Genomic DNA, 22,009 nt, shown 5'->3' with positions numbered 1-22,009 from the left:
TCTGTGAAGCATCATCTGACTCTCATGTAAATAAATCTTGCCATATTTACAGCTTTTTTAAAGTTGGGTAGTCTGTGCAGTAGGGCTGGGAAATACTGAGGGATTGGTTTAGAAGAAGAATTTAAATTGCAGGTAGGTAATTTTATTTGAGGCTCTATTATCTCAAGGTTTCATGTTCACATATTCCCCCCACCCATTATTTAACAATTATTTCTGGTCATTTATTCATTTTTTGGTTTATTCATATTACTAAGCCAAGGTACATATACTTAAATTTTTATTTTGAGTTTCAAAGCCTTATTTTCATTTTGTTGCCCTTATTGTTCGTTTATTTATTTTTGCCTTTTCTTTTGTTTTATCATTTTTTTTTTTCCAACCACTCCTGCCCTTTCACTCAAACCTTCCTTTAACTCACTACCAAAATAAGAGCCGTCAGCTCCTCCTCAAGACATTAGTTGCACCAGCCCAAGTTCCACTAGTATTTTGGTAAGTTGGCAACCTCCACCAGTGGAAAAACAGAATGGCATTATTACTGAATACTCCATCAAGTACACCTCCGTGGATGGAGAAGATGACAAACCTCACGAGATTTTGGGAATTCCTTCGGACACTACTAACTACCTTTTGGAACAGCTGGAAAAATGGACTGAGTACCGGATCACTGTGACAGCCCACACAGACGTCGGCCCTGGCCCCGAGAGCTTCTCCGTGTTGGTTCGAACTGATGAAGATGGTATGTTGCCTCTGCTACGTCAGTTTGCACCCTTCTGACACAGTCTTGGTCTGCTGTCTTTTGATAGGCTAACGGTAATCCGTTTTTTGTTTTTTGTTTTTTGTTTTTCTGCTCATCTTTTTTACCCAGCATCGCTATAACTTCGTAGTTTTTGCCAAAGACCTATCTTTGCTGCAGCCTGGGCATTTTTTTTTTTCAATCTCCACATAATAATTCGCTTCCCTTTAAAAGAACAGTTTGCTGGTATGACCTTGCAATCCAGGCCGTTCTCTATACTTCCGTCTAAAGTCTTCTGCACTTTTCGTGGCCTTTTTGAATAACTTCTTTTACATTTTGAAGCAAACTTTTCAAAACTGTCTTCTTATCTTCTTGTTGCCTTTTTGTTTTGCATATTTCAGAGACACTGATGCTCGACATTCAATTTTTGGCATCTGTTGTTTGGAAACCTTTGATACGAGAAAAAAAAAAGAGAAGAAAACCCATATAATCAAGAATCTTTTTATTCTGCTAAAAAGAAACCTTTAAAAAAAAACACACAACAATCAACAACCAGTTTTTGTTATTATTTCAATGCTATTCCTCTTTGTGCTTTAATGCTTTGGGCCTCAAAGCATCTTCCTTGGCTTTTGTACATTTTTTACATGTTTTTCTATTTCTCTGATACTCTTTTTTTCTTCCATTTTTTTTTTTTTTTGGCATCGGTCATGTTTTTTGATCTTTTCTTAAAAGGTAGAGCAGATTGGTTGAGCATTTTCATTGCTTGAAAATGTTTGTATTCCACAAAGGAAACATAGTGTGTCTGCCCATTTTTTTTTTTAAAACCTAAGTAAAGAAAATACTCTGACTGGGTGGGACAAGTGCCTATAATTTTCTTTTATCCAATGATGTTGTTCCAGTTCCTAGTGGTCCTCCTCGCAAAGTCGAGGTAGAGGCTGTCAACTCAACATCTGTTAAAGTCTCATGGCGCTCACCTGTGCCCAATAAACAGCATGGCCAGATAAGAGGATACCAGGTGCATTATGTGAGGATGGAAAATGGTGAGCCCAAGGGCCAGCCCATGCTGAAGGATGTGATGCTGGCTGATGCACAGGTAAGCCTCTGAAAATACATACCTATGTTTTTATTTATTTATGATACTTTTATTTTAGTCCATACCTTGAAATGGTCCCTGTTTGTTTGTTTGTTTATTTTACATTTAAAAAATCCTGTACAAAATTCCAGTTTTTAAAGCACATGATGTGTATTTACCTTCTCAGAGTTGACAGCAAGTGAGGAAGTAAATTATAATAAACTGACACTCAAGCCTAATTAAGAACATGTAACTGGTTTCTTAAAATAAAGATAGTCAACTCTCTATATTGATATCTGAGTTTACCTTTCTGTCTTCAAAAAAATTGAATTGATTTTAATCAGATTAACAGAAAGAATCGTAAGCAGCTATGCTAAAACTACTTGTAACTAAGTTGATCTAATTTCTAAGTGTAGGACTTCTGTTGAAGAATACACATCCTTAGTTGAGGAAAGGTATCCAGATAGTATTTTATTTAGTACTTAATCAAACCATGTATTCACAAGTAATTATTTGATTTCCTGGAAAATGAAGATAATGACCATAAAAATTAACTTACAGTTTCCCAGGAAATAAATGAGAATCCTCTATGTTAAGCCAAGTTAAGAAAAGTATGAAGAAGAGTTGAGTATGTGAGAAACTCTGTTGATCCTAGAGTGATGGTTTATAATCATGCAGTCACAACTGGCTTTTGTAATCAGTTGTTTAAAGCAGAGCACTAAATGTTTCCATTTTATTTCCGTAAACTAAAGTGTTTCAAAGGATGATACCATAATACATTTACCTGTATTCTACATATTTACCTGAAAAGAAGAGGAAGATTTCAGTTAATAACTTATGCTGGGATTTACATATAATCCACAGATAGCTCACCTATACTGGCTCCAGGAGTGATGGGATGTTATGAATAGATTGTTGTGCTTATCTAGCAAATTGGTCACTGGGCATGGAAATGGATGGGGTTTGGAAAATTTGAAGTTTATTTCAGTAAAATATTCCTTCCTTTGTGTGAAAGTGAAGTAGACTGTGAGCCAAGTTGAGAAATACTACGTTAGGTTGCCAAATTTTGCATTCTTGTCTCTGTGCAGACAAGAGAGCAATACATATCCCTGTGGCTATAAGGAAAGCATTGACCTAATGTCTTAATATAATCAATTCACAAAAACACTTACTTAACTAATGGGATCTGGATGAGTGGCTTAATCAGCTCCAAATCCAGTTACATGGTTTTGAAGTCTACTTCTGTAAACTTATATTTTAGATTCATATTCCTTTAGACTCTGGCTGTTGACTTGTTTTTTCTAAATGTTTATTTTGTGCTATCTGTGAAACAGAAAGTACTCACAATCTGAAATTAATAAAGCCATTGTTGCCTATGTTTTCTTTTGTAAGTCTGAAATTATGAAAAAAATTATATGGCCACTATGCTCTGATAGCCTCTTTCATGTCCTAGATATTTTTACATTATAAACCTGTAGTTTTGCCAGTGTTTTCATTTTGGTTAATGAAATTATATGATACAAAATGCCTTAAATGTCAACATTTTTCCCGTCTCTTCTACTTTGTCTTTTATTTGTTAATGTGCTAATTTTGCTTATGTATATATGTTTTTGGTTGTGGTTTTTTTTGGGTTTTTTTTTTTTTGTTTTTGTTTTTGTTTTTGTTTTTTCTTGCCTACCTCGTATGCTAACTATTCATTGAAATTCCATTGCACCTTGCAAGACTTCTCTGGGGCTAGAAGATTCCAATATTTTATGAAAGGTGTTAATCTAATTACTGACATAAATTAATTGCATAACATAAGGAAAAAGTCAAAATAAATGTGATAAAGTAGTGTATGATTAGAAACATCAGCTTTACATTATGCCTTAATTGATTCATTCCAATGAACCACACATTGAAAAATATGTATTATCTGATTTTAATGCTATTAATACAAAGCATATTTACTTTTGACCTCTGAATTAGGGGTGAGGGTGACAGCATACATACTTTCTCTTTAGAATTTTGTTGTACACACTGTTCCAATTGCTTATTTTTTCAATTTTTTTTTTTTTTTAATCTAAGGAGGGCAACATTGCCTTTTAAGTCTGCAAATTTCTCTTCATTTCTTTTTATTTTGTTTTCCTCTTCCCCAACCTTCTTAATCTCAATCAGTGGGAATTTGATGATACTACTGAACATGTGAGTAATTTTTGGACGCTTTGTCAAAAACAGATTACAAATGCTTGTTTTTTCTACACCCCTCTTTCGCTTATGTGCGATATGTCATCACAGATTGCTTGGATGCATGAACTAACAAATTATTTTTAAATTATCTTCACTCTATGGTATCCTTTTTATTTAGGCTTTTATTTTGTGAAATTGGCATGTTGCTACTGATTGCCTAAGAAAATCATGAGCTCATGTTGTTTTTATGGCTGCTACTAACTCTGCCTTTTGACACAGTTAGAGGAGGCATGCTTCAAGTGGAGACATCCCAGATGAGAGATATCAAGCTGTTTGATATAGGCCATTCATCTATCCTACCCCAGGGTTACATTTTAGGTGGATAACAATGTAGATCTGGTACTAATTATATTTAGAAATGGCAACTCTCTGTTATACCCACAGAATTTTGAGTAAAATTGAATGAGTCATGCCAAGAAGCAGAAAGTATTTCACTGAGAGAGGAATTTTTAGAAATATTTTGATGACTGGATTATGTTATTTATTGAGAGCTTATTATTATGTAAAGGTTTCCATGGGAGTCATAGGATGTGTCTTTGCCTTCTAAGTGCTTACAGTAGGTGGTTAGGAAGTATGTAAAGTTCAGAAAAGTTTCATAAAATACAACAAAAGCAATGACCTCAAGCAATGTGTAATTAATTAATAAATGAGTGACAGTGTAAGTAAGAGCTGTGAGTTTGGAGGCCATGGACCAAGAAGAGGTCTTAAAATGTAGTTGAGAACTTGAAAGATAAGTAAGGATTGAAGAGTGGGAAAATGTGTGTGTGTGTGTGTGTGTGTGTGTGTGTGTGTGTGTGTATTGGGGAGTTGGAGGTAGAAACATATTTTTTAAAGTACAGGAGAAGCAGTCATTGGGACAGTCAAGAATGTCATATAGTCAATTGATAGTGAGCTTTGCCAATTTAACATGAATGAAGGGATTCAGGCTAGTAAATTAGCTCTAACTATGGCTAAGAAATAACATTTAATATAATGTTGGGAAAACTTGAGTGTCAAGCTAAAGAAGTGGCTTTTAACTCTTCAGTACTGGAAAGATATAGAAAATTAAAAATAGAGACAAGAGACAAACTGGTAAGGGTATTCTTTCATTTTATTTATTTATTTATTTATTTATTTATTTATTTTTATTTTTTGCCAAAACACAGGGCTCTTGTTGGGAATGTTGGTAAATATGGTGGGCAAGGTATTAGTTTTAATGGAACTAACAGTATTTTACAAACTTTTTTGACTGTGATCCATAGTAAGAATGAATTAAATATCATGACCAATGCGTTCATATGTTTAAAATAAAGGTCTTACAAAATGATACCTTATTTTTAAATATATGTAAGATTTAATATTTTTCATTAAAGTATATTATATTTCTTTTCAAAATGCTGGTCATTGATTTCATGACCTACTTAAATGGGTTATTACCTGCAGCTTAAAAATGACTTAGTGGATAGATTAGAAAGAAAGAAGAGAGTAAACAGGGACACAAAAACAACTCTTTCACTAAAGCAGTCATGAAATTATAAAAAATCCAACAAAACTGAGACAGCAGAAATGAAAAAGGGACAGTTTTTGTCACCATTTTAAAAACAAAAACTTGCTGAATAGGAATTTGAGGAAGAAAAAGAGATCAAGATCAATCATAAGTTTGGCATATGCTCTACCATTCACTAAAGTATAGAAGCAAGGGAGTTTGTTTCTGGAAATGACATTTGAGCTTTAGTTAAGTTGAACTTGAGGGAACAATTGATTGTCAAGGAAAAATGTTCACATATTTACAATGTACATGCCATTGGTGCCCTGATGGGAAATCAAGACAAAATGAATTTAGTATATAGATAGAAAAAATTCTTTAAAATTTGTAAATGTGTTTTTTAGGACTAAAAAGAAACACAGCAGGCCAGTAACTGTTTCAGAACATCTGGGAATGCCAACTTTTAAGGGACAGGGACAAGAAGTTGAATGGAGATGAGTTGGGGGAGACAAAGAGAATGAGGAACTGGCCAGGATATCAGCCACATCACCCCACAGAGGGTATGGAAATCCCTGAGCGAGTATGCACACAGTTTCAAAAAAGAAAATGTAATGCAAGAAATGATGGGATCCAGGCAGACAGAGGTGTGTCCAGCTGTGATTATACCACTGCAGAGGGTTTGACCAATTTCAAATTGCATTACAATTTATTATCCTGTAACAGTCTGTGTGAGAGGAAGGACATGTGTGGCTAATCTCAATTTTATAAATGAAAAAGACATATAGAAGTCTCAGAGCATATAAATTTCTTCCACATATAAATTTGGTGATAGAGGCAAGCCTTGCTTTTTTCTTCCCCTAGCCTTGCCTACATTCAGCAGAAATCCAATAGCATGTGAGAGGGACCTTGGAAGCAATAATGCTGGTGTTTTCCCATTATAATTTTTGGAATACCCATTGTATCTACTGCTACTCTTGGGTGATTCGGATGGTTTTTGTAGTCTCTGTAATGTTAGTGAAACTATTCCAAGGTCCTGAAAATAAAATCTCTCTCCCAAATTTAGCCCATTCATCTGGCAGAATAATTTTTCCAGTGGCTCTTCGGTATGATATCTGAAATTCTTGAATTTCCACTCTGATGACATTCCTACTATTTCAAGAAAAGGAGACTGTCAAAAACTGTCATATTTGGGATAAGATTCAACAATTGAGTTCTATGATGCCCCTTACAGCCTTATACAGAGAAATCCTCTTGTCTTGTACACAATCCAGTCTATTCCATGAACTCTCACTTGCATTGTCTTCAGATGTGGAAGTCAATGGCATTGTACATTTTCTTAACTCTAACTATATTCAGTTTGAAAGCAAAGCTATCCCGAATATCTGAAAGGGTTTTTTGTTTTTGTTTTTGTTTGTTTTGTTTTGTTTTTTTAACTGTGTGTGTGTGTGTGTGTGTGTGTGTGTGTGCGCACACGCATGCATGCGCTTGTGCAGCAGCTCTGGGGAAAATAACAGAACAAATTAGTAACCACTCTATGTAAAAAATCATATAATCTCCAATTTGGAAGAACAGATCTAAGTCATAACCACCACAGTTTGGGGCCCTAACTTAGAGAAAACTAGAGTTTTAATAAATAGTTTGTGATATTTAACATTTTCTAAGCAGAATTAATTGAGCCCACATTCATGATGTGGTAGAAAAAGTATTGTTCTTTGGTTTTATGGACGACTCCAAATCACCAGAAAATTCTCCTTATTGGGTAATGATTTTAGTCCATAATCTACATCATTAACCAGTATGTTACTTGAGTCCTAAGAAACTTCTCTGGCTGTCAAGATATCAAAGTCCAACAGATCAGCCACTTGGCAAAATGGTGATAAAACAGGCTGCAGTGGCATCAGTACCATCACTGCTCTGTGGACCAGGCTATAGAGGACGCATGTACAGAGCTACTGGCGTAATATGAGTGCTGGTGTCTGGGTTGCTTGCTATGAGCCAGACATAGCCGTAAGTGTTTGCTGGGTGTAACTCCTTTAATCCTTCTATTATTCCAACCTTTACAAGAAAAACTGAGGTGCAGAGGGGTTAACTCACTTTCCCTGGATCACAAACCTAGTCAATAAGGAAATGCAGGTTTAAATTAAAGAATTCAGGAGTTCCAGCTCCAGGTTTCATGTTTTTAACTACTACTTCTCAGAACTACCTCTTAGGATGGCTGAAGTCCCCACTTTAATGTCAGCATGAACACAGATCATCCATAGCATGAGCCAGGCATGAAAGCATGGCTACAGGGAGTAATGAAGCATGCATAGAATGAAGATGGATGTTTTGATTTTCCCCCAGGGTATTTGTAGCATTTTGAATCAGTGTCATTCCATTGTGTCATTTTAGGACATGATTATTTCTGGGCTACAACCTGAAACTTCCTACTCCCTCACCGTCACAGCCTACACCACCAAAGGAGATGGTGCACGAAGCAAGCCCAAACTGGTGTCCACCACTGGGGCAGGTAAGCATTATCTGTGCATATATGTATGTGCCTTGAACATCTTCCAGGTGACAATAATATTAATTTTCCAAATAGTATGTTGAATTCTATCAGAAGCAATAAGTGGGCTGTGGTCAACTTTTGCGTTTTTTGATATATAGTTCAGAAGAAGCAAAGCAAGAACATACTTTTCCCAAATTATTCGATCAGTTATTCAACAAATATGTTTTTGAGCCCTTAGTAGATGTCAGGTACTACCTCCAGTACTGGGGATACAGCAATCAACAAAACAGAAATATTCTTTCCTCCTGAAACTTATGTTCTGAGTAGGGCTAGATAATTAATAAATAGACAAATGGATATATATATATATATATATATATATATATATATATATATAAAACATCAGTAAGTGACATTTTCAGAGAAGTTGAAAAATAAAGGTGTGTAGGCATTAAGGATAGGATAGCCCCTAGGGGCCTTTGGAAAGAGTGATTGGATAAGGTCTCTTAGAGGAAAGTTATTTGAGCTGAGATACAAATGATGTGGAAGAGTAAGTCCTATGAATGTCCAGAGGGAAGATCATGTGGACAGAGATGTCACTTGTTAGCTTCAACACCTCTCAGCAGCAGACCCTTTTAGAAGAGCTGCCATCTTGAACTGGGTTGATGACTTATGGTTTTGTGTTTTTTGCCATTTTCACCTCCTCAGTCCTTGCAGTGGGGATTCTAAGGGGTGGGGGGAGTGGCAAGTCACCTAAAAGATCGGAAACAGAAAAATGAAAAGCAAAAAGGCTACAAAATGTCAGATTGCTCCTCTCCGAAGAACAAAGTTTCTTAATGCTCTTTAGAGTTAGTTTGATCGGCTCCCATTAGGAAAAGCCAGCATGAAAGAAGACCTGACATTGTAAAACCAATAAATTAAGACATAATTACAAAAGGATTCTCCTCCAATCCCTTTATATAGCAATCTCCCATGGAACATTTAAACTATGATTTGATTTACTCCTCCTGAATCGCTTCTCACACAACTTTTTAGGAACACACCTCTATGTAAAGGCATAAAGCAAAGAACAGCTGTGATGTTGAGTACCCTCTTGGGTGCCATGCTCACTGCCAAATTTGTCTAAATGTCATAAGATTTGCCTCACTTACATCCTGCCACCTGGAACTGCCTCAAGCAGCAGGATTACAGATGGCAAAACTCCTTTAAGGCAATGTCTTCTGGGCTTTTTTTTTTTCCTTTTTTTTTTTTTTTTTTTTTTTTTTTTAAAGAATAGCATTGTATCGAGCTAATTTAATGCCGTGCTTAGGAGATACATGTTCAGTGGGGGCATGCTGAATGACGATGGAACCAGCCTCTATTGAAAGGTAAACAGCCAAGGGTAAACTCCTGAAACTGAATCCCAAAATGAAGAAAATACACTTCTTTCACCTATATTTATAATTGTGTCTTAATGAGTCTGAGATGTCTTACATAAAGCATCAAACTCCTGTTGGCCATAAGATAGGGATACCATAATAAGGACAAGAAAGTACAGAATTTATAGCCAAAGGATGTGACTCCCAGAGAAAGAAATAACATTGTCTTTTTTAACAGCTAAGACTGGCTCATCACTTTTTAGTGGCTATACAAAAAATTATTTAGAATCGTGGATCTTATTCACAGAGAAGATTATTTTGGTGTTTCCATTTACAATTTTAGGTCTTTCTTAATCAATAGAGACTTGAATATTGAAATAGGCGATGCTTATTTTAGACATCTGTACATTTATTGTGTTTATACTGCCCAGCCAAGCCTACGCTAGAGGTGTGCAAATCCAGATTTATAATCTCTGTAAGAGAAAAGAAAAACGGAGTTTTGTTTTCAGCCAACCTACTAGTCAAAAAGCATTCCTTAGTCATGGTTTCTCCACAGGTATAAAGTATAGACAAAAAGTACAAATTATATCCATAATAACTCAAAGCAACATGATTTTGTACCTATTAAAAAAAAACTTATAAGCAACATAATAATATCATTAAGTGTTTGGGCTATGGATCCAGATGAACCCAGGGCTGTCTTAGAGCTTTCTCATTTATTACACATCTGACTATGCAGCTTTCTATCTCTCTGGGTGTCATTTTCTTATCATAGAAAATTAAGATAATAACTAATCAGAGTGTGTAGTCAGGAATGAAAAATGTAAATCAAGTGAGATCCTTCATCTTAACACAGTGCCTGGTACATTACAGGTACCCAGCAATTAAATATGGTATAATCATGATTCTTATTAGCTGTATGTATCTAATTAGCTAATCTTTACTCACCCTCATTTCTCTGTGACATGAACCTTCATATGTGGGAATTTTTTTTAATTCCCTTAAATTATTGTTTTAATAAATCTATTTGTGTCTGTTATCAAATTCTGGTATTTCAGCCTACCTTAATAATTAAGTATGAAAAGAAGCATATTTCTACAAAGGTATATAGACCAAGGCTTTTTTTTATATATAAATAAAGAAGTGGGGATTCCCATAGAGTGGTGTTCCTATTCAGTAGTGATTAAAGTGTGAACGTCTGTGTTGGTTGGTCTCAGCACTCCATCCCATGTGTTGCAGTTCCAGGGAAACCCCGGCTTGTGATTAACCACACTCAAATGAATACTGCTCTCATTCAGTGGCACCCCCCGGTGGACACATTTGGACCTCTTCAGGGCTACCGTCTAAAATTTGGCCGGAAAGATATGGAGCCACTCACTACTCTTGAGTTCTCTGAGAAAGAAGACCACTTTACTGCTACAGACATCCATAAAGGAGCATCCTATATCTTCAAGCTCTCAGCCAGAAACAAAGTGGGCTTTGGGGAAGAAATAGTGAAGGAGATTTCTGTTCCAGAAGAAGTCCCAACTGGATTTCCTCAAAACCTCCACTCAGAAGGCACCACTTCAACGTCCGTCCAGTTATCCTGGCAGCCACCTGTCCTGGCAGAGAGAAATGGCATTATCACCAAGTATACTCTTCTGTATAGGGATATCAACATCCCACTTCTTCCAATGGAGCAGCTTATTGTTCCAGCTGATACTACTATGACACTCAGTGGCTTAAAACCAGATACCACATATGATGTAAAAGTACGTGCTCACACGAGCAAAGGGCCCGGGCCATATAGTCCCAGTGTCCAGTTCAGGACACTTCCTGTGGATCAAGGTAGGATTTGTCTGCTTATGGCCTTCCTCCTTTAAAGGAATGTCGGTCTTTGGAAATCAGTATTTTGAAGCTATAAATAACTGATCGGACCATTCATATTAATAGGTTCAGCAAAAGCAAAACAGGTAAAGTATGTAAAACTTAACATGTTTTGGATGCCTTAGATTTCGGTTATAGAATGCCAAGCAAGCCTGGCTGACAGCACCCAATGTTCTCAGGTAAGGAAAATACAATAATTGACTGAATTGGAGGTAAAAGAGAGATCTTTATGAAAATGGGATAATAAAATGAATAGTATAAACAGGTAGGCAAATCACACTTGTCTCTCTGATCAAAGTAGACAGCATCTAACTTAAACCCGATTTTCCATGGTGGAAAAGGACAGGTCGTATGTTTTTAGGAGTAGTTTAAATACACTGTTTTTCCTTTTCCAGCAGTGTTTGCAAAAAATTTTCATGTCAAAGCAGTAATGAAGACTTCAGTGCTGTTGTCTTGGGAAATTCCAGAAAATTATAATTCTGCCATGCCTTTCAAAGTAAGTTCTTTTTCTAATTTGTAAGATATCATGGTTGTAAAAGGGGGGTGCAGTTCATCTGGGTAAGTTACTTGGAAAGCATACACACCACTTTGATTCAGCCACACAAACTTGATTTTCTCATTTTTGGCTTCCACTCAAAGGATAAAGCAGGAGCCACCTAGGGGTGGCATTACTTGTCAGTCATCTTATAGTTCCAAGATAAGTGTTTTACATCTAAGCTAGTGCTTTTGTTTTCCTACCAGACACTGAAATTTACATGGTTTCTATCTCTTTATAATGCAGTATCCTGGGATTTTAAAAATTTGTTTATTGGCCTGAATTCTTTGTAAGTTTTAAACTCTAATTTGCAATTGAGAGCTACTGAGAGACGTTAACAAGAAGTACAAGTCTATGAAATTCAGAGAATAGAGGAACACTTTTGAAAACAAAAATATACTTAGGAACAGGACTAGAAATATTTAGAAAAAAGAGTGATGTGAATAATACCTTGAATATCTATAGCATATGTGCCTATTTTCCATTAAGATTATATGCAACCAACAGGTCAAATATTGAAAATATTGTACATTTTTGTGTATTTTTGATACACTTGGAACCATTATATAATTATGAAGTGAGAACCAAAAGAAAAATTGATACAACCTCTAGAATTTATGAACGCTTCCAAGCTTAGTAATTTCCCCAAATTAAAATTGACCTGATATATGTGTTCTATAAACAAGTACACATTAGTTGCGAAAACCTACATTGCCTCTCTGAGAAGCAGATCTCCCTGACTGGTTGTATGTCTCTAGATTCTTTATGATGATGGGAAAATGGTGGAAGAAGTGGATGGCCGAGCTACACAGAAGTTAATTGTCAACCTAAAGCCTGAGAAGTCATATTCATTTGTGCTGACAAATCGTGGAAACAGTGCTGGTGGGCTGCAACACAGGGTAACAGCGAAGACTGCACCAGATGTACTTCGTACCAAGCCTGCCTTCATTGGGAAGACAAATCTAGATGGCATGATCACTGTGCAACTGCCTGAAGTACCCGCCAATGAGAATATAAAGTAAGTTGACTGAAGGGCTGAGCTGAAGGATAGAAAAGTAAGGAAGTAAGAAAACTCAACCTCAGTATTATAGAGGTTATAAAAGAATCTATTGCTGGTAGAGTAAAAGATCCTTCTGTGAAAGATCTCAGTTATATTCAAGTTTTGTTGCACCATGTTCTCATGTTCATTGTAACACAAATTCTCATTAATTTAACATTGAGCATTTTTTCTTAATGTCTCAGGAATGATGTAACTTAGGAGAGATGGACAAATAGAGTATGGTCCTTGCTATAAAAAGGAATTTATGTCATAGAATACATAATAAGGTGAATAGTTGAATAACTCTGGTATTTGGCAAATATAATAGTGAGGAAGTCTTAGAATAGAGTATGAAACTTAAAGACATTTTGGGAAATGAGATAACACTGATATATGACACTGTTGTTTTAGATGTGTGCTGAAAGGAAATATTTCAAAAGTCAATGTTCAGAACGACATTGGAAAAACAAAATTAAAAAATGCAAGTTTTCTGTTTTAGATGGAGCACAGTGTAGAGGTCAATGGGCCTGAATTGAAAAAATAAATCTAGTCAATAAAGTGGTATTTACTGGTTGTATATAGCTAGTTGATTGTAGCCAGTGCATTTTATAACCAGTATAGCTAGCTGGTTGTAGCCAATAGAAGAAAAAAAAATATTTTCACTGCTATCTATTAAGTATGAGTATTGAGGTTGGCCCTGGAGAACAAAAGAAGATGTGATCTCTGTTTTCAAAGAATGAACATAGACGTGCGTTGGTGGCTCAGTTGGTTGGTGTCCAACTTGGGCTCAGGTCACGATCTCATGGTTAGTGGGTTCGAGCCCCACGTCGGACTCCATGCTGACAGCTCAGATCCCAGAACTTGTTTCTGATTCTGTGCCTCCCTCTCTCTCTGCACCTACCCTGCTCATGATGAGTCTCTCAAAAGTAAACGAACATTAAAAAATTAAAAAAAAAAGAACTAGCAAAGAGTGGGGGATACCCAGAAACAGACAGACATAATACATGCTAATGATAGAGTTATACTCTATTGTAAGAGCAGCTAACCAAGAATTAAATGGGTCAAGGAAGTTTCTCAATGGGTCAAGGAAGTTTCTCATTTAATCTTTAAGGATAGGTAGGGCACATACAAAAAAAAAATCCTTCATTAGTGAAGGAAGTAAGTTATTTTGTAAGGTCTAGAGGAGAGAAGTGAGAGAAGTATACAAGAGTCAAGTTACACTCAGAACTTGGGACTATATCCTATAGACAGTGGGAATTCATTAAAGCTTTTTATGCAGGAGAATGACATGTACCATTTTATATAATACCTAGGTTTCCTTTTTTTCCATTTTAGGAAATATATATTGAGTACCTGCTACATGGTAGAGTATTGTGCTGCCTGCTTGCTTTCTCATTGCTTCTATCCCACATGATCATGTTTAGATGAAACTTAATATAAACAATTTGAAGGTCAAGAAGAGCCATTTATAACATAGTTTATGGGCCATTGGGATCTTCACATTTAGCAGCAATATGGTGACATAATTGGGACAGTTCTTACGGAAGGTGGCTCCTGAAGGCATATGTTGGAAGGATTGGAGCACCATAGAGAAAAGTGTTGGGGTGTCATTGCATAGTTGGTTGATTCTAAGTAAATGATGAGATTCTGAAATCAGAAGGTGATGAGGGAAATAGGATGCAGAGGCAGATGAGAGCAGTAGTGTAGTAGGACTTGGTAACCAATTTAATGAGGGATCAATCAAAGGAAAATGTCACAGATGAGAGTTGAGCTTGGATGACGAAGTGAATGATGATGCCACCATTCATCGAAAGAATGAAAAATCAGGAAGAAATTGATGACTTCAATTTTGTGTATGTTTTACATGAGGTATCAGTGAAATATCTAGTTAGAGATGTGGGTTTAAGAAATTGCTATGATTATAGGTAGAAAGTTGAGAATTGTTAACAGAGCAGCAATGGATTCATGGAAAGAGATGGAATCACTGAGACACTGAGGTGAAGACATGAAGCAAAAGGCCAAATAAAGTAAAGGTCTCAGGATGAAAGAGCCAGTAAAGGACACAGAGTGGGATTTGTTACAGGGTTAAATGGAGAACCAAGCCAGAGCAAGTTCATGGCAAAAGAATGTTCAGGAAAGTGTATACTGTCAAGAATTTACAAAGGTCCAGAAAACTTAAAGAAGATAACTGAAAAAAATCAGCTGTTAAAAGTACAATTATAGGGAGAACTCGGAAGATGGCGGCGTAGGAGGACGCTGGGCTCACCGCACGTCCTGCTGATCACTTAGATTCCACCTACACCTGCCTAAATAACCCAGAAAACCGCCAGAGGATTAGCAGAACGGAGTCTCCAGAGCCAAGCGCAGACGAGAGGCCCACGGAAGAGGGTAGGGAGGGCGGCAAGGCGGTGCACGCTCCACGGACTGGCAGGAGGGAGCCGGGGCGGAGGGGCGGCTCGCCGGCCAAGCAGAGCTCCCGAGTCTGGCTGGCAAAAGCGGAGGGGCCGGAGGGACTGAGTGTGTTCTGACAGCAAGCGCAACTTAGAATCTGGGAGGTCATAAGTTAACAGCTCTGCTCAGAAAGCCGGAAGGCTGGAGGACAAAGGGAGGGAGAGCTGCTGAGCCCCCAGACGACAGAGCTCAGTTTGGTGGGGAACAAAGGCGCTCGCCAGCGCCATCTCCCCCGCCCATCCCCCAGCCAAAATCCCAAAGGGAACCAGTTCCTGCCAGGGAACTTGCTCCCTCCGCCCAAACACCCAACTCTGTGCTTCTGCGGAGCCAAACCTCCGGCAGTGGATCTGACTCCCTCCCGCTGCCACAGGGCCTCTCCTGAAGTGGATCACCTAAGGAGAAGCGAGCTAAGCCTGCCCCTCCTGCCCCCGTGCACCTTGCCTACCCACCCCAGCTACTACAGATCCCCAGCACCACAAGCCTGGCAGTGTGCAAGTAGCCCAGATGGGCCACGCCACCCCACAGTGAATCCCACAACTAGGAGAGGGGAAGAGAAGGCACACAACCAGTCTGGCTGTGGCCCCAGCGGTGGGCTGGGGGCAGACATCAGGTCAGACTGCGGCCCCACCCACCAACTCCAGTTATACACCACAGCACAGGGGAAGTGCCCTGCAGGTCCTCACCACTCCAGGGACTATCCAAAATGACCAAGCAGAAGAATTCCCCTCGGAAGAATCTCCAGGAGATAACAACAGCTAATGAACGGATCAAAAAGGATTTAAATAATATAACAGAAAGTGAATTTAGAATAATCATCATAAAATTAATCGCTGGGCTTGAAAACAGTATAGAGGACAGCAGAGAATCTCTTGCTACAGAGATCAAGGGACTAAGGAACAGTCATGAGGAGCTGAAAATTGCTTTAAACGAAATGCAAAACGGAAACGACGACAGCTCGGATTGAAGAGGCAGAGGAGAGAATAGGTGAACTAGAAAATAAAGTTATGGAAAAAGAGGAAGCTGAGAGAAAGAGAGACAAAAAAATCCAGGAGTATGAGGGGAAAATTAGAGAACTAAGTGATACACTAAAAAGGAATAATATACGCATAATTGGTATCCCAGAGGAGGAAGAGAGAGGGAAAGGTGCTGAAGGGGTACTTGAAGAAATTATAGCTGAGAACTTCCCTGAACTGGGGAAGGAAAAAGGCATTGAAATCCAAGAGGCACAGAGAACTCCCTTCAGACGTAACTTGAATCGATCTTCTGCATGACATATCATAGTGAAACTGGCAAAATACAAGGATAAAGAGAAAATTCTGAAAGCAGCAAGGGATAAACGTGCCCTCACATATAAAGGGAGACCTATAAGACTCGTGACTGATCTCTCTTTTGAAACTTGGCAGGCCAGAAAGGATTGACACGATATCTTCAGTGTGCTAAACAGGAAAAATATGCAGCCGAGAATCCTTTATCCAGCAAGTCTGTCATTTAGAATAGAAGGAGAGATAAAGGTCTTCCCAAACAAACAAAAACTGAAGGAATTCGTCACCACTAACCAGCCCTACAAGAGATCCTAAGGGGGATCCTGTGAGACAATGTACCAGAGACATCACTACAAGCATAAAACATACAGACAGCACAATGACTCTAAACCCGTATCTTTCTATAGTAACACTGAATGTAAATGGATTAAATGCGCCAACCAAAAGACATAGGGAATCAGAATGGATAAAAAAACAAGACCCATCTATTTGCTGTCTACAAGAGACTCATTTTAGACCTGAGGACACCTTTAGATTGAGCGTGAGGGGAGGGAGAACTATTTATCATGCTACTGGAAGCCAAAAGAAAGCTGGAGTAGCCATACTTATATCAGACAAACTAGACTTTAAATTAAAGGCTGTAACAAGAGATGAAGAAGGGCATTATATAATAATTACAGGGTCTATCCATCAGGAAGAGCTAACAATTATAAATGTCTATGCGCTGAATACCGGAGCCCCCAAATATATAAAACAATTACTCACAAACATAAGCAACCTTATTGATAAGAATGTGGTAATTGCAGGGGACTTTAACACTCCACTTACAGAAATGGATAGATCATCTAGACACACGGTCAATAAGAAACAAGGGCCCTGAATGAGACATTGGATCAGATGGACTTGACAGATATATTTAGAACTCTGCATCCCAAAGCAACAGAATATACTTTCTTCTCGAGTGCACATGGAACATTCTCCAAGATAGATCATATACTGGGTCACAAAACAGCCCTTCATAAGTTTACAAGAATTGAAATCATACCATGCATACTTTCAGACCACAATGCTATGAAGCTTGAAATCAACCACAGGAAAAAGTCTGGAAAACCTCCAAAAACATGGAGGTTAAAGAACACCCTACTAAAGAATGAGTGGGTCAACCAGGCAATTAGAGAAGAAATTAAAAAATATATGGAAACAAACGAAAATGAAAATACAACAATCCAAACGCTTTGGGATGCAGCAAAGGCAGTCCTGAGAGGAAAATACATTGCAATCCAGGCCTATCTCAAGAAACAAGAAAAATCCCAAATACAAAATCTAACAGCACACCTAAAGGAAATAGAAGCAGAACAGCAAAGGCAGCCTAAATCCAGCAGAAGGAGAGAAATAATAAAGATCAGAGCAGAAATAAACAATATAGAATCTAAAAAAACTGTAGAGCAGATCAACGAAAGTAAGAGTTGGTTTTTTTGAAAAAATAAACAAAATTGACAAACCTCTAGCCAGGCTTCTCAAAAAGAAAAGGGAGGTGACCCAAATAGATAAAATCATGAATGAAAATGGAAATATTACAACCAATCCCTCAGAGATACAAACAATTATCAGGGAATACTATGAAAACTTATACGCCAACAAATTGGACAACCTGGAAGAAATGGACAAATTCCTAAACACCCACACTCTTCCAAAACTGAATCAGGAGGAAATGGAAAGCTTGAACAGACCCATAACCAGTGACGAAATTGAATCAGTTATCAAAAATCTCCCAACAAATAAGAGTCCAGGACCAGATGGCTTCCCAGGGGAGTTCTACCAGACGTTTTAAGCAGAGATAATACCTATCCTTCTCAAGCTATTCCAAGAAATAGAAAGGGAAGGAAAACTTCCAGACTCATTCTAGGAAGCCAGTATTACCTTGATTCCTAAACCAGACAGAGACCCAGTAAAAAAAGAGAACTACAGGCCAATATCCCTGATGAATATGGATGCAAAAATTCTCAATACGATACTAGCAAATCGAATTCAACGGCATATAAAAAGAATTATTCACCATGATCAAGTGGGATTCATTCCTGGGATGCAGGGCTGGTTCAACATTTGCAAATCAATCAACGTGATACATCACATTAACAAAAAAAGAAGAGAAGAACCATATGATCCTGTCAATCGATGCAGAAAAGGCCTTTGACAAAATTCAGCACCCTTTCTTAATAAAAACCCTTGAGAAAGTTGGGATAGAAGGAACATACTTAAACATCATAAAAGCCATTTATGAAAAGCCCACAGCTAACATCATCCTCAACGGGGAAAAACTGAGAGCTTTTTCCCTGAGATCAGGAACACTACAGGGATGCCCACTTTCACCGCTGTTGTTTAACATAGTGCTGGAGGTTCTAGCATCAGCAATCAGACAACAAAAGGAAATCAAAGGCATCAAAATTGGCAAAGATGAAGTCAAGCTTTCGCTTTTTGCAGATGACATGATATTATACATGGAAAATCCGATAGACTCCACCAAAAGTCTGCTAGAACTGAAACATGAAATCAGCAAAGTTGCAGGATACAAAATCAATGTACAGAAATCAGTTGCATTCTTATACACTAACAATGAAGCAACAGAAAGAAAAATAAAGAAACTGATCCCATTCATAATTGCACCAAGAAGCATAAAATACCTAGGAGTAAATCTAACCAAAGATGTAAAAGATCTGTATGCTGAAAACTATAGAAAGCTTATGAAGGTAATTGAAGAAGATATAAAGAAATGGAAAGACATTCTGTGCTCATGGATTGGAAGAATAAATATTGTCAAAATGTCAATACTACCCAAAGCTATCTACACATTCAATGCAATCCCAATCAAAATTGCACCAGCATTCTTCTCGAAACTAGAACAAGCCATCCTAAAATTCATATGGAACCACAAAAGGCCCCGAATAGCCAAAGTAATTTTGAAGAAGAAGACCAAAGCAGGAGGCATCACAATCCCAGACTTTAGCCTCTACTACAAAACTGTAATCATCAAGACAGCATGGTATTGGCACAAAAACAGACATATAGACCAATGGAATAGAATAGAAACCCCAGAACTAGACCCACAAACATATGGCCAACTCATCTTTGACAAAGCAGGAAAGAACATCCAATGGAAAAAAGACAGTCTCTTTAACAAATGGTGCTGGGAGAACTGGACAGCAACATGCAGAAGGTTGAAACTAGACCACTTTCTCACACCATTCACCAAAATAAACTCAAAATGGATTAAGGACCTGAATGTGAGACAGGAAACCATCAAAACCTTAGAGGAGAAAGCAGGAAAAGACCTCTCTGACCTCAGCCGTAGCAATCTCTTACTCGACACATCCGCAAAGGCAAGGGAATTAAAAGCAAAAGTGAATAACTGGGACCTTATGAAGATAAAAAGCTTCTGCACAGCAAAGGAAACAACCAACAAAACTAAAAGGCAGCCAACGGAATGGGAAAAGATATTTGCAAATGACATATCGGACAAAGGGCTAGTATCCAAAATCTATAAAGAGCTCACCAAACTCCACACCCGAAAAACAAATAACCCAGTAAAGAAATGGGCAGAAAACATGAAAAGACACTTCTCTAAAGAAGACATCCGGATGGCCAACAGGCACATGAAAAGATGTTCAACGTCGCTCCTTATCAGGGAAATACAAATCAAAACCACACTCAGATATCACCTCACGCCAGTCAGAGTGGCCAAAATGAACAAATCAGGAGACTATAGATGCTGGAGAGGATGTGGAGAAACGGGAACCCTCTTGCACTGTTGGTGGGAATGCAAATTGGTGCAGCCGCTCTGGAAAGCAGTGTGGAGGTTCCTCAGAAAATTAAAAATAGACCTACCCTATGACCCAGCAATAGCACTGCTATGAATTTATCCAAGGGATACAGGAGTGCTGATGCATAGGGGCACTTGTACCCCAATGTTTATAGCAGCACTCTCAACAATAGCCAAATTATGGAAAGAGCCTAAATGTCCATCAACTGATGAATGGATAAAGAAATTGTGGTTTATATACACAATGGAGTACTACGTGGCAATGAGAAAGAATGAAATATGGCCTTTTGTAGCAACGTGGACGGAACTGGAGAGTGTGATGCTAAGTGAAATAAGCCATACAGAGAAAGACAGATACCACATGGTTTCACTCTTATGTGGATCCTAAGAAACTTAACAGAAACCCATGGGGAAAGGGAAGAAAAAAAAAAAAAGAGGTTAGAGTGGGAGAGAGCCAAAACATAAGAGACTGTTAAAAACTGAGAACAAACTGAGGGTTGATGGGGGGTGGGAGGGAGGGGAGGGTGGGTGATGGGTATTGAGGAGGGCACCTTTTGGGATGAGCACTGGGTGTTGTATGGAAACCAATTTGACAATAAATTTCATATATTAAAAAAAAGTACAATTATATACAAGAAGTTTTTAATGTACAGCCATGGTTGAAATTTAGGAAAATCTAATAATTGGCTACTTTAGACTTAGCTAAAACCAATTCTTCCAAAGGAAACTTTTTGTTCTTATTTATTTGGTGAAATAATTGAAGGATTTCAACCAGATGGTGGATGTTCTAAATGATTATGACTAAAATAAATTCACTGAGAAATAAGATCTCCTGTTTTTCATCCACCCTTCTTTTTCTATCATTCAGAAAACTGGAAATGAGAATGGAATATAAGTGTAATTTTTATCTCAACAAAATTGAATATGAAAGTGAGATTATGTTTAATCTATGGATTTTTTAAAAATCTCCCACCCTTGTGCCAGGCAATGTTTCAGGGATTTAGGAGAGATAATGCTGACTTTCTCACTGCTCTGGCAAAACATAGTTAATTGGGGAATTTGGGCAAGTAGAGTCAGTTAAAGTGGAGTTTTAGGATACCAAGATGAGATGGATCAGGGAGGCCAAAGGAGGAGCCCCCAACCCCAGGTTAGTATCTCAGGGAAGGTTCCCAGAGAAAGTGACATTGAAACTGAGGCTTAAAGAATGACAAGAGCCTATTCGGTCCATGGGAGTGGGGTTGAGGAGACACTGTTTCAGGCAGAAGACAGCATATGTGACACTGCAGAAGCAAGAGAAAGACAAGCACTTGTCATTTGTCCACCTCTTACCCATCCACTAAAACATCCCATATGCATCCAACAAACATGTATTCTATACATAGTGTATTGCCAGTGCCAGGTCTGGAAAACAGAAACATGACTGAGATAATATGGCAGAACAGATTTTTAAAAAATCATCTGAATATAATAGAGTCAGTATTGCCAGAGTTCCAGCCCAACTTGGGTATCAGGGGAGACATCTAGAAGGACCTGGTATTTAATCTGAGTCCTGGAGGATGGGAAAGATTTAGAAAAGGTAAAATAGTTGCAAACAATGAAAGAACAGGGGGAAGATACAGAGTATTAATTTGATCCATTCAAAAACATGAACTGTCTATTCAGGGAAAGAGCAATTGAAAGATGAAAATAGTATA

At 37.9% G+C, this 22,009-nt stretch overlaps 1 protein-coding gene across 48 annotated transcripts in view; it reads left to right on the top strand.

Moving 5' to 3' along the window:
- Positions 1–22,009, top strand: part of PTPRD (protein tyrosine phosphatase receptor type D) — a 2,239,943-nt gene that overhangs the window by 2,060,621 nt on the left and 157,313 nt on the right. For 22 of the 48 annotated variants that reach the window (XM_045470157.1, XM_045470168.1, XM_045470171.1 and 19 more), the window contains 7 exons: positions 428–733; positions 1,630–1,823; positions 3,960–3,986; positions 7,888–8,005; positions 10,585–11,172; positions 11,607–11,707; positions 12,505–12,764. In XM_045470157.1, coding sequence (XP_045326113.1) covers positions 428–733; positions 1,630–1,823; positions 3,960–3,986; positions 7,888–8,005; positions 10,585–11,172; positions 11,607–11,707; positions 12,505–12,764 — 1,594 coding nt within the window. The remainder of the gene's footprint in view (positions 1–427; positions 734–1,629; positions 1,824–3,959; positions 3,987–7,887; positions 8,006–10,584; positions 11,173–11,606; positions 11,708–12,504; positions 12,765–22,009) is intronic. The other 26 variants (XM_045470194.1, XM_045470207.1, XM_045470206.1 and 23 more) reach the window with 7 other exon arrangements.

Source organism: Leopardus geoffroyi, chromosome D4 (genome assembly GCF_018350155.1).
Source record: "Leopardus geoffroyi isolate Oge1 chromosome D4, O.geoffroyi_Oge1_pat1.0, whole genome shotgun sequence".
Taxonomy (NCBI): domain Eukaryota; kingdom Metazoa; phylum Chordata; class Mammalia; order Carnivora; family Felidae; genus Leopardus; species Leopardus geoffroyi.
Note: the sequence above shows the minus strand (reverse complement) of the source record. Positions and strands in the feature narration are given on the sequence as shown.